Source organism: Rhinopithecus roxellana, chromosome 19 (assembly GCF_007565055.1).
Source record: "Rhinopithecus roxellana isolate Shanxi Qingling chromosome 19, ASM756505v1, whole genome shotgun sequence".
Classification (NCBI taxonomy): Eukaryota; Metazoa; Chordata; class Mammalia; order Primates; family Cercopithecidae; genus Rhinopithecus; species Rhinopithecus roxellana.
This window is the reverse complement of record NC_044567.1, coordinates 38,832,916-38,848,208: the sequence shown is the minus strand read 5'-3', so window position 1 is coordinate 38,848,208 and position 15,293 is coordinate 38,832,916. Positions and strand designations below refer to the sequence as shown.

The 15,293-nt window shown below is 48.1% G+C and overlaps 1 protein-coding gene, 1 non-coding gene and 1 pseudogene across 2 annotated transcripts in view; 2 read left to right on the top strand and 1 right to left on the bottom strand.

Moving 5' to 3' along the window:
- The window catches only part of FOXK2 (forkhead box K2), an 82,565-nt gene that overhangs the window by 48,039 nt on the left and 19,233 nt on the right, over nucleotides 1-15,293 (top strand). Inside the window, 4 exon segments of the mRNA XM_030923084.1 lie at nucleotides 248-395; nucleotides 4,237-4,383; nucleotides 13,946-14,139; nucleotides 15,182-15,293. Coding sequence (XP_030778944.1) covers nucleotides 248-395; nucleotides 4,237-4,383; nucleotides 13,946-14,139; nucleotides 15,182-15,293 — 601 coding nt within the window.
- Nucleotides 9,323-10,253, bottom strand: LOC115894804 (annotated as a pseudogene).
- On the top strand, nucleotides 13,699-13,804 carry LOC115895072. Its single transcript, XR_004055271.1, has one exon. It is a non-coding gene; the product is annotated as a small nucleolar RNA U13 (small nucleolar RNA).

The window sequence follows — 15,293 nt, the reverse complement described above, 5'->3', positions numbered from 1 at the left end:
TTACATATCATGAACTGACGTTTACAGAAGCAAATACCCTATTTCCACATTGCTTCTTGGGACGATCTTAAATTTCACAGACAGTTTACAAGAATCTGTGTTTCCATAGGAAATGCCGATACTCTCTTCCTTTTTTTTTTTTTAAACATTTTCGTATGTTTTCCCTATAATTAGAGCCAGTTGCTGAAGCACAGTAGGATGTGTGCTCTGTGACAGACTAATAGGAACAACCTTTTCTCTTCCACAGCGCTGCAAACTCCTGCCCCTCCAGCCCCCGGGGAGCGGGGTCTTCAGGGTACAAGGTGGGCCGAGTGATGCCATCTGACCTCAATTTAATGGCTGACACCTCACAGCCTGAAAATGAAAAGGAAGCTTCAGGTGGAGACAGCCCGAAGGTAAAGGCTTTGTAGCCTTGAAGCAGCCCCTGGGGGAGAGTGTGCAGCCACAAGGCCCTCAGTGTCACCTGTCTGTCACTCACCTGCTGTCTCGTGCGGTGGGCCCCAGCCCTGCCAGGGTGTCGGTGGGGATGTGGGCTTGACTCTGGTGTTGCCGCTGACTGTGTTCCTGGTATTGGGGTGTTGCAGGCGTACTCTTTTAGTCATTCAACACACATCTTAGGATTCCCCTAATAGCAGCTGTAGGCCCAGGTGCTGAGCAGACAGCGGAAGATGGAGGAGTGCTTTGGTCTTTGTGGAGCTCATGTGCGTTTGTGCCGGAGTTTAGCCCCTTGTCCCAGACTTTGAAGGTTATGCGAATGCACACCCTGCCACTCATTGTATGGGGCACGTTTGTCCCTTGTTTGGACAGCAGTTGTTGAGAATCACACTATGACCTGGCACGTTTGTGTTCTTTGACCCAGTAATTTTCCTTTTAGGACTTAGACCAAAGGAAATGGCAGAAAGTTTGTATAAAACAGGAGAATGCGGCTGGGTGTGGTGGCTCACGCCTGTAATCCCAGCCCTTTAGGAGGCTGAGGTGGGCGGATCACTTGAGGTCAGGAGTTGGAGACCAGCCTGGTCAACATGGTGAAATCCCACTTCTACCAAAGAAATACAAAAAGGCGTGGAACGCAACGTGAATCTCAGCTGCTCCGGAGGCTGAGGCAGGAGTATCACTTGAACCCTGGGAGGCGGAGGTTGCAGTGAGCTGAGGTCGCGCCATTGCACTCCGACCTGGGTGACAGAGTGAGCTCCTGTTTCAAAAAGAAGAAAAAAAAAGAACGCAACCTCAGTGTCCCTAGGGAGCGGTGAACGGTGATGAGGCTATTGTGGTTCCACTTAGGAAGAGCATGCACAGTATTTGCTGATATGGAAATATTCCGGATGTAATGCTAGGTGGAAGAAAGGGAGTAAGAACCACACGTGGTATTACTTGACATATTTAGGAAATGTGGTCTATCCCAGCAGAACGCAGCACAGCCATGAGAATGAATAAGCCACAGCCGTGCATCCCCCGACTGCGGCGTCTGACACAGGGTGCTAGGCAAGGAGGGCGCATCCTGTGTGATACCATTTCTGTCAGGCTTAAAATTGGACAAATCTAAATTGTGTTGATTCAGGATGCAGTCAAGTGGTAAGTTAGTAAATCCCAGCAAAATTGCGGTCACTGTAAGAAGTCAGTAGTAATGGTGGCCTCTTTGAGAGGTAGAGGTAGTGGGCTGAGGGCCCATATGAGCGTTTTGGGGATGCTGGTGGTGCCCCTGTCTCTTGACCTAATATACTGATGTTCACTTTGCAAAAATTTGTTCAGCTGACATAAATGTATCGTGAGCTTTTCTGTCTTTTTTTTTTTTTTTTTTTTTTTTTGAGACGGAGTCTCGCTCTGTTGCCCAGGCTGGAGTGCAGTGGCTGTATCTCAGCTCACTGCCAGCTCCGCCTCCCGGGTTTACGCCATTCTCCTGCCTCAGCCTCCCGAGTAGCTGGGATTACAGGCGCCCGCCACCTCGCCCGGCTAGTTTTTTGTATTTTTTTAGTAGAGACGGGGTTTCACTGTGTTCGCCAGGATGGTCTCGATCTCTTGACCTTGTGATCCGCCCGTCTCGGCCTCCCAAAGTGCTGGGATTACAGGCTTGAGCCACCGCGCCTGGCCTCTGTCTGTCTTAATGTTTTTCAATTTAAAAAGTTTTTAGAAACAGAGAAAAAAGATCACAAGGAAATACAGCAACAGCATAGGCACAGGGACGAAGGCTTTGTTAGCTGTTTAAAAGAAGAGACGTAGCAGGCAGTGTGGCATGCACCTGTAGTCACAGCTGCTCGGGAGGCTGAGGCAGGAGAATCACTTGAGTTCAAAGCTGTGGTGAGCTGTGATCAAGCCTTGAATAGCCACTGTACTCTAGCCTGGGCAACATAGCAAGACCCTATCTAAAAAAAAGAATTGGGTTTGTGGAGGGTCTTCTTGTGATTATGTTTTTCTGTTTAGAAAAAAGAGCGATAGGCCGAGCATGGTGGCTCACGCCTGTGGTCCCAACACTTTGGGAGGCCGAGGCGGGTGGATCACGAGGTCAGGAGATTGAGACGAGACCATCCTGGCTAACACGGTGAAACCCTGTCTCTACTAAAAATACAAAAAAATTAGCCGGGCGTGGTGGCGGGCACCTGTAGTCCCAGCTACTTGGGAGGCCAAGGCAGGAGAATGGTGTGAACCCCAGAGGCAGAGCTTGCGGTGAGCCGAGATTGTGCCACTGCACTCCAGCCTGGGCGACAGAGCGAGACTCCATCTCAAAAAAAAAAAAAAAAATAGTTGACTTTGGGAGGCCAAGGTGGGTGGATCACTTGAGCTCAGGAGTTTGAGATCAGATTGGACAAAAAAAGCAAGACCCTGTCTCTACGAAAATTAGCCAGGCATAGTGGCATGCGCTTGGAGTCCCAGCTACTGGGGAGGCTGAGGTGGGAGGATCACCTGAGCCCTGGGAGTTCAGGCTTCGGTGAGCCAAGATCACACCACTGCACTCTGGCCTGGGCAATAGAGTGAGACCCTGTCCCCAAAAAAGAAAGAAAGAAAGAAAAGACAAATGTCCCTTTGTCCACGCTAAGCTGTTAGCGCTAAACGCGGCCTGTGCTGTGGAATCCCATGTGGGCGCGTCCGATGTCCTTGCCTCCTGTCTGTCAGCCTGCCTGTTTCCCATTCCATTTGTGTTATCCTTGAATAGTATCTGTAATTGTTTGTTGTGCAACTTCATGTAAATAGTGTCATCTTGAATGTATTGTTTTGCAAATACCTTTTTTCATCCAACATCATCTGTTGCTCTTCATCCATGTTGAGAAGTGTGTTGTCCAGAAGTTTACAGCCAGGGGTGGTTCCCTTTCCCAGTGGGCTTGTGCCAATACGTGTGGGTTTCAGGTTATCACTATGATGAGGAACCACCAATGGCCTTGAAAGGGCCAGGACCAGGGATGCCAGCCTGTCAGCAGTGCACACAGGAGCCAGGATGTCTCCGACCCCAAGGTGGAGCCTTCGTGGGGCTCTTTGTGGGCCGGGGGCTGCTCCTCGTGGGTGGCGGGGGCTCCTTGTGGATGGGTATTTGCTGAGTCCAAGGGCTCTGAGCTGCCCTGGCCACCCCTGGTGCTCATGCCTGGGGAGGGGTGCTGCTGGCTCTGAGCCCTCAGCCAACCTCCCCCACCCCTCGCCTGGACCCCTGTGGTAGCCGACAGGATCTGATCTTGGTTGAGGTGCTTTGCCTTGGACTCCACTGCGGTCAAACAGCCTTTATTTCTTCATTTTTGACATTTGGTTTTTTCCTTACGTAATTTTTAATATTCTTTATAGTTTTCCATTTGTTTCCTCCATGTTTTCAAATTATGTTACTTTTATAGTAAGAAAAATGAGGTATCAGGCTGGGTGCGGTGGCTCACGCCTGTAATCCCGTCACTTTGGGAGTCCAAGGCAGACGGATCACCTGCGGTCAGGAGTTTGGGACCAGCCTGGCCAACATGGTGAAACTCCTTCTCTACGAAAACCACAAAAATTAGCTGGGCGAGGTGGCGGGCGCCTGTAGTCCCAGCTACTTGGGAGGCTGAGGCAGGAGAATCGCTTGAACCCGGTAGGGGGAGGTTGCAGTGAGCCGAGATCGTGCCACTGCACTCCAGCCTGAGCGACAGAGCGAGACTCCATCTCAATAAAAAGAAAGATGAGGTATCAGAGGAACACTTAAAAGCACTGAGAATCTTTAAATCTAGTAAATGAAATACAAAATGTGCTAACTTCAATATTCTTTTTTGTTTGTTTTTTTAAATACAGGATGATTCAAAGCCACCGTACTCCTATGCACAACTAATAGTACAAGCAATTACAATGGCTCCTGACAAACAGCTCACCCTGAACGGAATTTATACGCACATCACTAAAAATTATCCCTACTATAGGACTGCGGACAAGGGCTGGCAGGTAAATGCCTTTCAGTTTGTTGTTAAATAGAGGCCGATTGATACTGAGAAGAAAGTTGAGTGGCTGCTGTATTTAACACCGGCACAGGTTAGGAAGGTAGAAGGCGGGGGGTGGGGGGCCGGTGGTTGGAGCCTCCTGTGCTGAGAGGAAGAGGAGTTGGGGCTGGTGCTGCCATGCTCTGCCTCACCTTCTTCGCGTGGAGCAGAAGGAAACATGGTTCTGGAAGAGTATCTAGGCCTGCGTGCTTTACTGTTGTGGAAATTCATGCGTCTGCGCAGGATTAGTGAAGTGTGGATTGTCTGAGATATTTCCCTTTGACCAGTGCAGTTCATATTTGAAATGTAGGAAAAATTTGAAACCCAGCCTATCCTTCCCTTTGGCATTCTCCTGTCTTCCTCATCTAGTTCTGCTAATGGACAGAAGTTTTGAAGTTTGCAGAAACAATTTTCAAACCATGTTTTACCAAGGAACATGTAGAAGACATCTTAACCAGTTGGTCGGAATATAAAACAGATGAACGTGGTGTGCCCTGTCTCAGCCAGGGAGCCCACCTGCTCATGGAACCCCAGGGCTGCCTCCAAAAGACACTTTGAAATCTGCAAAATGTTCCCTTTGGTCTGCTCACACACCAATAATTTTAACCCTTTAGACTATGTAGGTTTTTTCTCTTTCTGTGTATCTGTGTTCTGTTGGCTGTTTACTGGATATATGCGAGAATCTTGCTATTTGAGATAATTTGGCAGTGGGTAGGTTTGAAATATAGAATATTAAAAACATAGCAAGAGAAGAAATGTATGCATGCTTATCGTTTTTTAATTCATTAAGTAACCAGGAATATCTATAGAATTTCTTTGAGGCTTTCATGTAATGATTAAATGATCCTTAAAAAATGTCTAAACTGCATGGCTTAGTGATGAGGGTGGTGCAGGGGCAACTGTTTTCTGTTTATTGAAGGGAAAGACCTTTTCTCTTTTAACTGCAGATGTATAAACATGTTATATTGAAAAATAGCCCACCAGCCCGGCATAGTAACTCATGCCTGTAATTCCAGCACTTCGGGAGCTGAGGCAGGTGGATCGCGTGACTCTAGGATTTCGAGAGCAGCCTGGGCAACATGGCGAGACTCTTTGTCTCTACCAAAAAAAAAAGTTAGCTGAGTGTGTTGGGTCACACCAGTAGTCCCAGCTACTCCAGAGGCCGAGGTGGGAGAATCACCTGAACCCAGGAAGCAGAGGTTACAGTTAGCTGTGATCACACCACTGCACTCCAGCCTAGGTGACAGAGCAAGACTCTATCGTAAAAAGAAAAGAAAGCCTACCAGCCATGTCTTACATATTTCCTTTGTGGAGGGGCTTGGGGGTCTTGAATCATGGAAGGTACAGAATGAGACCCAACCTCCCCTCTGACCCACTTGGTGCACCCCATACCTGGAGTGTCTATACCCTGCCCTGCCCACCTCTGTGTTTACAGCAAGGGGGCATCTCTTGATTGACCATTAGGAAAATGCTGGATTCGGAGAGTTGTTCATATCCAGCTACATGTCAGGGTCTCTTAACACATTGTATGCTAAATTCTGGCCTTATTTACTCTATTTTAATCTTTTTATAAAAGTGAGGCTGTGCTTCAGACTATATATGTGTACACACACACATACATACACATTACACGTGTACACACACACACACATACTTAAACATAAAACCAGACGATAACTTCTACCCATGTTCTAGAGACCATGGCTTGGGCTTCGTCAAGGAGAGAAAGTCCACGTGGAGTCCAGCTGGCTCTGGGGGAGTGTGTGAGGATCCCTCAGCGTTTAAGTGCAGCTTATTCTGATGGTTTGAAGTGCCAGTTACCTGGGGCTTTGTGAGTGTGTGTTTCTAAGAAGCTTTATTTGACTTGAATCTGTTTCTCTTAAGTGCGATTTCCGTGTGTTCTTTCTAACATCCGTTTATTTGAGAACTACCTATGAATAGGACAAGGGCTTTCTTGCTAAAGAGGGTGGATGGATAAAGGCCCGACCTCAGTTTTGGGGGTGCCCTAGTCAGGGAGTCAGGACAGGCCTTTTGGGGAGCAGAGCACTTGGAGCAAGGCTCTCCTGGACCACATTCGCGAAGTGGCGAGGACCCCATGGGACCGACCCCTCATGCATGCACTGCTTTCTGTTGTCTGTTGCAGGTGCCTGCACAGCCCACGCAGGCAGGGAATGACAGACTAGCACACGTCAGGCACCCCTCTCTGCGGAACTGCTATTAAACTTGTTTCTGTTGAAACATTTTCTTTCCTGTGTAGATCAAGGTCTGTCTGTAAGTCTACAGCTGCATCTCTTGCCCCAGTAAGGCTGCTCCTGTGTCATTTCACGCCTCGTGGCTCCAGCTAATTTAGCAGGAGAGAGGGATGAGTTTCTCTAGATTCCCCTTAGTTCATGGACACGTACTCTCTCTTTCTTTTTTTTTTTTTGGAGACAGTTTTGCTCTTGTTGCCCTGGCTGGAGTGCAGTGGTGTGATCTCGGCTCACTGCAACCTCCATGTCCCAGGTTCAAGTGATTCTCCTGCCTCAGCCTCATGAGTAGCTGGGATTACAGGCATGAGCCACCACACCCAGCTACTTTTGTGTTTTTAGTAGAGACAGGGTTTCTCCATGTTGGTCAGGCTGGTCTTGAACTCCTGACCTCAGGTGATCTGCCTGCCTCGGTCTCCCAAAGTGTTGGGGTTACAGGTGTGAGCCACCACGCCTGGCCAATGTACTCTTAATTTCTTTCTGTCCTCAGCTGTACCCTTGGCTGTTGGAATACTGACCCTCACAGGCTGTTCCTCTGCCGTGAGATTCTCTGAGCTGCCCTTCCCAGTGCGTCAGATCTTATTCTGACCTTTTCCCTCTTGGCTTAAAACAAAAGCCAGGTGTTTTGCATTGTCTACCGATGGTGTGGCTTTTTGGTCAATCCTCAGAGGATATCCGAGGGTGAAATGAGATGGTCTGAGGAGTCCTATTTGAAAAGATGCCGTATGTCTTTCCTTTGTTTGCATTTACCTGCTATGATTTGTTTTTTTCATGGTACAAAAGTATTTAATAAGTGACACATCAGTACAGAAAAACACGGAGCTTATAGCTTGTCCTTTAAAACCAGGATGGCCAAGTGAAAAGTCAATACAGATTCTTATTTTCACTATTTAAAAAAATCAAAGGGACACACTGGGCATTGAACTACTATGTTTTTCTTTGTCTTTTTCTTTCTTTTTTTTTTTTTTTTTTTGAGACAGAGTCTCGCTCTGTCGCCTGGGCTGGAGTGCAGTGGCCGGATCTCAGCTCACCGCAAGCTCCGCCTCCTGAGTTCACGCCATTCTCCTGCCTCAGCCTCCTGAGTAGCTGGGACTACAGGCGCCCGCCACCGCGCCCGGCTAATTTTTTTTTTTGTATTTTTAGTAGAGACAGGGTTTCACTGTGGTTTCGATCTCCTGACCTTGTGATCCGCCCGCCTCGGCCTCCCAAAGTGCTGGGATTACAGGCGTGAGCCACCGCGCCCGGCCGTTTTTTCTTATTTCTAGAGATGACATACGTGTTTTCTGTTAAGTAATCTACCACACATTGTACTAAAGCAAAGCAGCAAACAGCCAGGAAAGCTGTGCCCTGCCTGCTCCTCCCGCTGGGCTGGACCAGTGGAACACCATCTTGGTAGGAAAGGAAGAAACTGCAGAGTTGCTAACCCAGAGAGCCTAACAATCTGGTTTATACAGAAAGGATCTTCAGCAAACACGCAAACACAGTAACATGCTCTAAGAATATGTTTTAGCCTATTTTCAGCACACACATACATGCATAGGTGCCCAGTCAAATAGGAACGAATGCCAATGTAGAAAGCGTTTTTGCCTTCATAGCACTAACACCTAAAACGCACACGGCATGTAATACTTTGATCTTTAAGTGGATAATCATGGAAGTCCCAAAATCACATCCACTAGGTTAGCCTGAGTATTCATTTATAAATATATATATTTTTAAAATAATGCTTTGGCAAGGCGTGGTGGCTCACACTGTAATCCCAGCACTTTGGGAGGCCGAGGCGGGCGGATCACGAGGTCAGGAGATCGAGACCATCCTGGCTAATACGGTGAAACCCCGTCTCTACTAAAAATACAAAAATTTAGCCAGGCGAGGTGGCGGGTGCCTGTAGTCCCAGCTACTCGGGAGGCTGAGGCAGGAGAATGGCGTGAACCCGGGAGGCGGAGCTTGCAGTGAGTCGAGATCGCGCCACTGCACTCCAGCCTGGGCTACAAAGCGAGACTCCGTCTCAAAATAAAATAAAATAAGATAAGGTAAAATAAAGCTTCCAAGAGACTTCTAGAAAAAGTGGGACTACATCTGGACCAGAATGAAGTGACACAAGGACTGCAAATGTTAAGACTAGGGGTGGCTTTTCACGTGGAGCTTTTATGTGGAGGACGTCTCTTTCTGTTGATTCCTGCAGCCGAGACAAGCTGTGATCACAGGAGATTCCAAAATCTCAAGCTGGGCTTGAGTAACACCCTAGATGGACATCAGGAACCTCATTGAGGGTGAAGTAGTAAAACTGATCCATGTGAGAAAGAGGTGCAAATGCGTAAAGATTCACGCAGAGCCTGCTGGGACAGGGGGTGGAGGCGGATTCGTCCACACGTACACACCAATGTGTGTGCTCGGGTGGCGGCCGTGGGTTCGTCCGCATGTACACACCAGCGTGTGTGCTGGGGAAGGGCCCTCCAGATGGAGTGCTTGACATGGGCTCGCTCCAGAGGCGTCTGACTCAGAAGCTCCTGAGAGAAGTGTCTCCTTGAACGGGGGAGGAGTACTACGGTTAATGAATACAAGAAGGTGTTTCGGGAGAAATAGGTCTAGAAGGGTTAGGTCATTTTGGTTTTGACCTGTCAATACTTAATGTAAATGAAGAGTTACAAAACAGAGTCAGTCTTTTTCCAAGATGTATTCTGTCATCATGAGCTGAGCCTCTTGGGCCGGTGACATCCAGAATGTTCCCAGTTCATTGGCTGGAGGGAGGACCCAGTGCTGCAGATTGTTCTGGGAAGCTGGCACAGAGATGATTGACACAGCGAAGTCAACACCAAGCGACTGCTTAAGTCTGGTCCTCGGTCCTCGGCCTTCTTTTTCTGCTCTGTAGTCCAAAGAATCTGTGAAGGTAGCAGCATGTCGAGTGTGTCACCCACTGCTTCGTTTTTATGGTGCTGTGATGTGATGGTGAAAGCTGCCGTGTTGAGTCTAGGAATCCGCTGCAGCAGCCGTTCTTCAATACAGTTTTCTACCAAAAAAATGTATTCAGGCCGGGTGCGGTGGCTCATGCCTGTAATCCCAGCACTTCTGGAGGCTGTGGCCGGTGGATCACCTGTGGTCGGGGGTTCGAGACCAGATGACCAACGTGGAGAAACCATGTCTCTACTAAAAATACAGTATTAGCTGGGTGTGGTGGTGGGCACCTGTAATCCCAGCTACTCGGGAGGCTGAAGCAGGAGAATCGCTTGAACCCGCGTGGCGGAGGTTGCAGTGAGCTGAGATCGCGTCATTGCGCTCCAGCCTGGGCAACAAGAGCGAAACTCCGTCCCAAAAAAAAGAAAAAGAAAAAGAAATGTATTCATTAAAAATAGATGTGTAGATGAGTTTATTCTCTTCCATGTCTTCAAACTCCAGGTCGTACTTATCTGTGAAATTTCTCTGTAATAACTGAAACTCGTCATCCATGATAATGTCATCTAAATATCCCACCACAATATCAGATTCATCAGAGGCGGAAGAGAAAGACAGCACAAAGCTCTCTTCTTCTAAGGTGTCCATCACTGCCGCCCCAAATAGACTCCTGCCCTGCCTGCGGCCCAACCCGCATGCAGGGCGTGGCGGGCGACCAGGTGAAGGCCTCGCAACCAAGGCTGCAGCCTACTCACTGCCCAGTCATGTCAGCACCTGTGCGCCAGGCCCAGCCCTGGGTACCCGGCTGTGCCCACATGCTGGCCTGGTCTCTACGCCCCACCGGGCCCTCTGTGCGCACCGCCAACACCGCGGATCCGGGCCTCGGTGACTCCAAAATGATTTTTTATGGTTTTATAATTTTACCTAACCCGGAATTGAGATAATTGTTGTGACTGTGAAAAGTTTGAAAAGATGGGGCTCTCAGCCTCCAAGGGAACTAGAGCTGGTTCCTTTTATTTTTATTTTATTAGAGTCTTACTCTGCCGCTCAGGCTGGAGTGCAGTGGCGCAATCTCAGCTCCCTGCAACCTTTGCCTCCTGGGTTCAAGTGATTCTCCATCCTCAGCCTCCTGAGTAGTTGGGACTACAGATGTGCGCCACCACGCCCGGCTAATTTTTGTGTTTTTTACTAGAGATGGGATTTTGCCATGTTGGCCAGGCTGGGCTTGAACTCCTGACCTCAGGGGATCCACCCACCTCGGCCTCTCAGAGTGCTGGGATTATAGGTATGAGCCACTGTGCCCATCCCTTGAACTCTTTCAAAGGAAGGACTGTGCTCTGGACTCACCCTCACCCCTGCTCTTTTGGAAGCATTCCTGGACGTTAGACCCCTCCTCTGAAAGGAACCTGGCCTGTTCCTCTCCTCAGTTTCTGCACACGTCCTTACTGTGCAGAACGCACACTGGAGGGCACTCAGGGCTGGGCGGGGTTAGACAGACAAACTGTCCTGGAGAAACTTGAGGTCTGCTTAGGAAGGCTGACCAGGAAGGCACAGAGGAGAGCCCCGGAAGGGAGGGAGCTGGTGCTCAGGGAGGGCTGATTTTCAGTAGACACTCAATTTGGAAAGCCTTTGGGAGAAAGATAATTTGCTCAGAATTGCACATCCTTTTCTTCATGTTTAGCATTAAAGAATAACAGCCCACGTTTTCTCTGAAAGCTTTATAATTTCTGAATCATTAGAGTCCAGTCAGTGTGGTTTTAGTACATGTAGCAACAATGAAGGTACATCCATCCTGGGTTTGATCAAATTACAATGGCCTTAAATTACCTCAGAAACATAGTTAATTTATTCTTTTTGTGTCTACATTAAATGTCTCATTACTTCCCCATATTTTCTAGAGTCTTGTTAGCTGGCAAATCACAAGTAATCTTTCCTCATTTGCCCTTGAAGTTGTTGTTAGGGAGATTGATTGGAGAATAAAATGGGTTAGAATCTATTCTGATGATGCAGACTGTGTTCTTGTATGTTTTCAGGACAGAAAGTAGCAGCTCCCCAATTCCACAGACCGACTTTGCATCTCGTAAGTGATGGTGGTGGTGATGCAGGAGCAGGGCTTCTGGCCCGTGTCGTGTTCTTCTGCTCACAAGGCTAGAGTCTGGTCCCGAAGTCACCTTTTCTGCTTCCAGATTCCCACTGTACTGACCTTCTTTCCTCCTAGTAGCATGCAAATTAAAGGACTCTGCGTCAGTCAGTACAGCCACAGTCTTCACTCCAGCGATGGTTGGCTGCTTTCTGCTCTCCAGCGTCGGATGCCGTGTGGGGCAGTTCTTTCTGAGTCCCTGCTTAGGAGGACTGGTCCTGGCAGAACAGCGTGAGGGGAACTGTCGACCTTCTCAGGCAGTGGCTGGGATTGCCGTTTGCACTGCTTGAGAGTTTTATATTACCATCGTCTGGGTTTGCTTTTCTTCAGTCACAGTCTTAGAATCCACCTTCTACTTCACACTTAAAATCGGTCACAGTCTCAGAATCTACCTTCTTCTTCACACTTAAAATTCTGAGAGCAGTTGGCAAAGCTTTGCCTTCTCTTTGTCGGGGCACCAGTAACAGTCATGTTTGATTTTCTGGAGGAATTGATAGAAAGATTGGGCATCAGCTAAAGCCAAATAAAACATCATAGCATATATCTGTGGTTATTAGAATATTGGAAATCTCATGTGACGCCTGCACCTGTAAACAGTTTCCCAAAATCCCACACACAGCCTCGCCCCCTCTTCATGTTGCCCACCAAGTAGCTTCCATGTGTCCACAGGGCCCAGCGGCGTTAGCATGGCACTTGAACAGCCACCGAGACTGGTTGTAAAGTTTTATTTTATATGTTGGATTTCTTAGTCACCTTTGACAATTTCCGAGGCTTGCGATTCTAATAAGATTAATTGGGAAATTTAGAAATGACTTTTTGGGTAGGTTCAGATTTTGTTTTGAGTGATCACCGTTTTAACACTTGAATAGCTTAATTTTAAATCTACACATTAATGTAAATTAATGGAATGTTTCTGTGAACCCATGACTTTTGTCCGGCTTTGGCTGTGATGGTGCCTGAATCAGGTCACAGCGGGGGCTTTCTTCAGGTTGTCTGTAAACCTTTAGCTGGCCTTTTTTTTTTTGAGGTGGAGTCTTGCTTCTCTTGCCCAGGATGGAGTGCAGTGACACAATCTGGGCTCACTGCCACCTCTTCTTTCCAGGTTCGAGCGATTCTTCAGCTTCAGCATCCTGAGTAGCTGGGACCACAGGTGCGAGTCACTGTGCTCGGCTGATTTCTGTGTGTTTAGTAGAGACGGGGTTTCACCATGTTGGCCAGGCAGGTCTCAAACTCCTGACCTCAAGTGATCCACCGCGCCCGTCTGGCTTTTCCTAATGGAAAGAATGATGCACTGATGAGAAGCTGGGAGGGAAATTTTTCCTGTGTACCTTATGAAATTATTTCAAGGATCAAATAAAAAACAGAGGCACTTTGCCAAGTCCTCTCTTCCTGGAAGATGGTGTCCATCCTGATTTTCAGCCTCCTGCCCATTTTTCTTTTGTGCTGGTTCGCCAAATACTTTATACTGGATTAATTTACTTTTACTGGCATGACAGATCCTGTAAGCTAATTCTGTGTGAAGAAGTCTTTTTTTGTTTTTTTTTTTTTTTTTACTTTTAAGTTCGAGGGTACATGTGCATAACGTGCAGGTTTGTTACATATGTATACTTGTGCCATGTTGGTGTGCTGCAATGAAGTATTTTAACAGAATAGCTCACATCAGCTCTGTGTGTCTCCAAGCAGGGAGAGGTTGGCAGCTGTAAGTCGTTGACTCCACCTGGAATGCTCTGTGCTGACAGTCGCAGTCCTGGGTTTCCCACCCTGAAAGGAGATGGAGTCAGAGATGGCCTCTGTCCGCGCTGTGTGCATTGCGCATCCCTCCTGTTCCCCAGCTCCCCACCCTGCCTCCTGGGCCTGTTCTACCAGATTGCAGTGTCCTTTGCTCTTTGGAAGCCTGTAGCAGCCTTGGGCTGAAGGGCTCAAACCCCAGGCTGCTACTTCCCTTGAGAGTTGCTCACCAAGCGGGGAGGGCTGCTCCTTCCACACAGCACAGCCCGTAAACATCACTCTCTGTTGTCGTTTGTAAGCGTGATGTCTGGGTTTTCATTCCTGTGTAGGACGGGCCTCCCTCAGACCTTGTGAGTTGTCAGTACATTACCCGTGTGACGCAAAAGAAAAACAATTCACTCTTAAAGTCTGCCAGCGCCCAACATCGAGGTTTCTGCTTTGGAGGGCACTAAAACTAGGACATGTTTTTATTTCTCGGCAAAGAAATATACGAATTCTATGTATTTTTTTATGTTTCATAGAATTCAATTCGCCACAATCTCTCTCTGAATCGTTATTTCATCAAAGTGCCACGTTCCCAGGAAGAACCAGGCAAAGGCTCATTCTGGAGGATAGACCCAGCCTCTGAAAGCAAATTAATAGAACAGGCTTTTAGGAAACGACGGCCTAGGGGTGTGCCCTGCTTTAGAACCCCTCTGGGACCTCTCTCTTCTAGGTAAGGAAAAAGAGGAGTAAAAGGCCTCACTTCATGCTCACTAAACTTACCTTCAATGTATTGGGAAAATTTCCTTTTGAAAATGAAGGAACTACCAAATGCATTATGATTAAATGTTGGGATGGGGATTTGAGCAAAAGTGTTGAGTGCTGCCCAGGCGTTTCTGGTTCTAGTGGTTGAAACATTTGAGACCGTTTGCAAAGTTTAAACTGCACTCCACTCAGTGATTGCTCAGTGTGGGGCTTGTCGCATATTGTTCACGCCAGTGCTGTGGTGACATTTTTCCTTTCCTTTGGCACAGGAAAAGTTCTTTAAAACTACTTTCTAGGCCGGGCGCGGTGGCTCACGCCTGTAATCCCAGCACTTTGGGAGGCCGAGGCGGGCGGATCACCTGAGGTCAGGAGTTGGAGATCAGCCCGGCCAATATGGTCAAACCCCGTCTCTACTAAAACTACAAAAACAATAGCCGGGCGTGATGGTGGGCGCCTGTAATCCCAGCTACTCGGGAGGCTGAGGCAGGAGAATTGCTTGAACCCGGGAGGCGGAGATTGCAGTGAGCCGAGGTCACGCCACTTCATTCCAGCCTGGGCAAAAGAGTGAAACTCTGTCTCAAAACAAAAACAGACACACTACTTTTCAGCTGCTTAAACTTGTGTTGACTTACAGTGTTAATTTGCCTTAGTTTAAATACTTATTTTTAGCTTCATGAATACTGTTTTTAACCAGAAAAATAAATGAGCATAATGTCAGTCTTAAGTGCCCACTGACTTGCCCGCTGCTGGCTCCTACGTCTGTGCACAGGAGCTGTTTAAAGAGGGCAGCCAGCCCTGCCCTGTAGCCATGCTGCGTATGTGGGCAAGGGGCCTGTGATGGACCTGTCACACACAGGCTGAGCCTGTCTCCCCGACTGTCCCGCTCAGTTCACAGGCGTACAGAGAAGTGGAACTTAACAGTAGTTGGTTGTCAGGAGACAAATGACACCCCCTTTGCAAAGTGCTTTCTGAGTGCGTAAACATGCAATGTCTTCTTCTCGGTGACACAGGAGTGCCCCAGCCTCTCCCAATCACGCTGGAGTGCTGTCTGCTCACTCTAGTGGCGCCCAGACCCCTGAGAGCCTGTCGAGGGAAGGTTCGCCGGCCCCCCTGGAGCCTGAG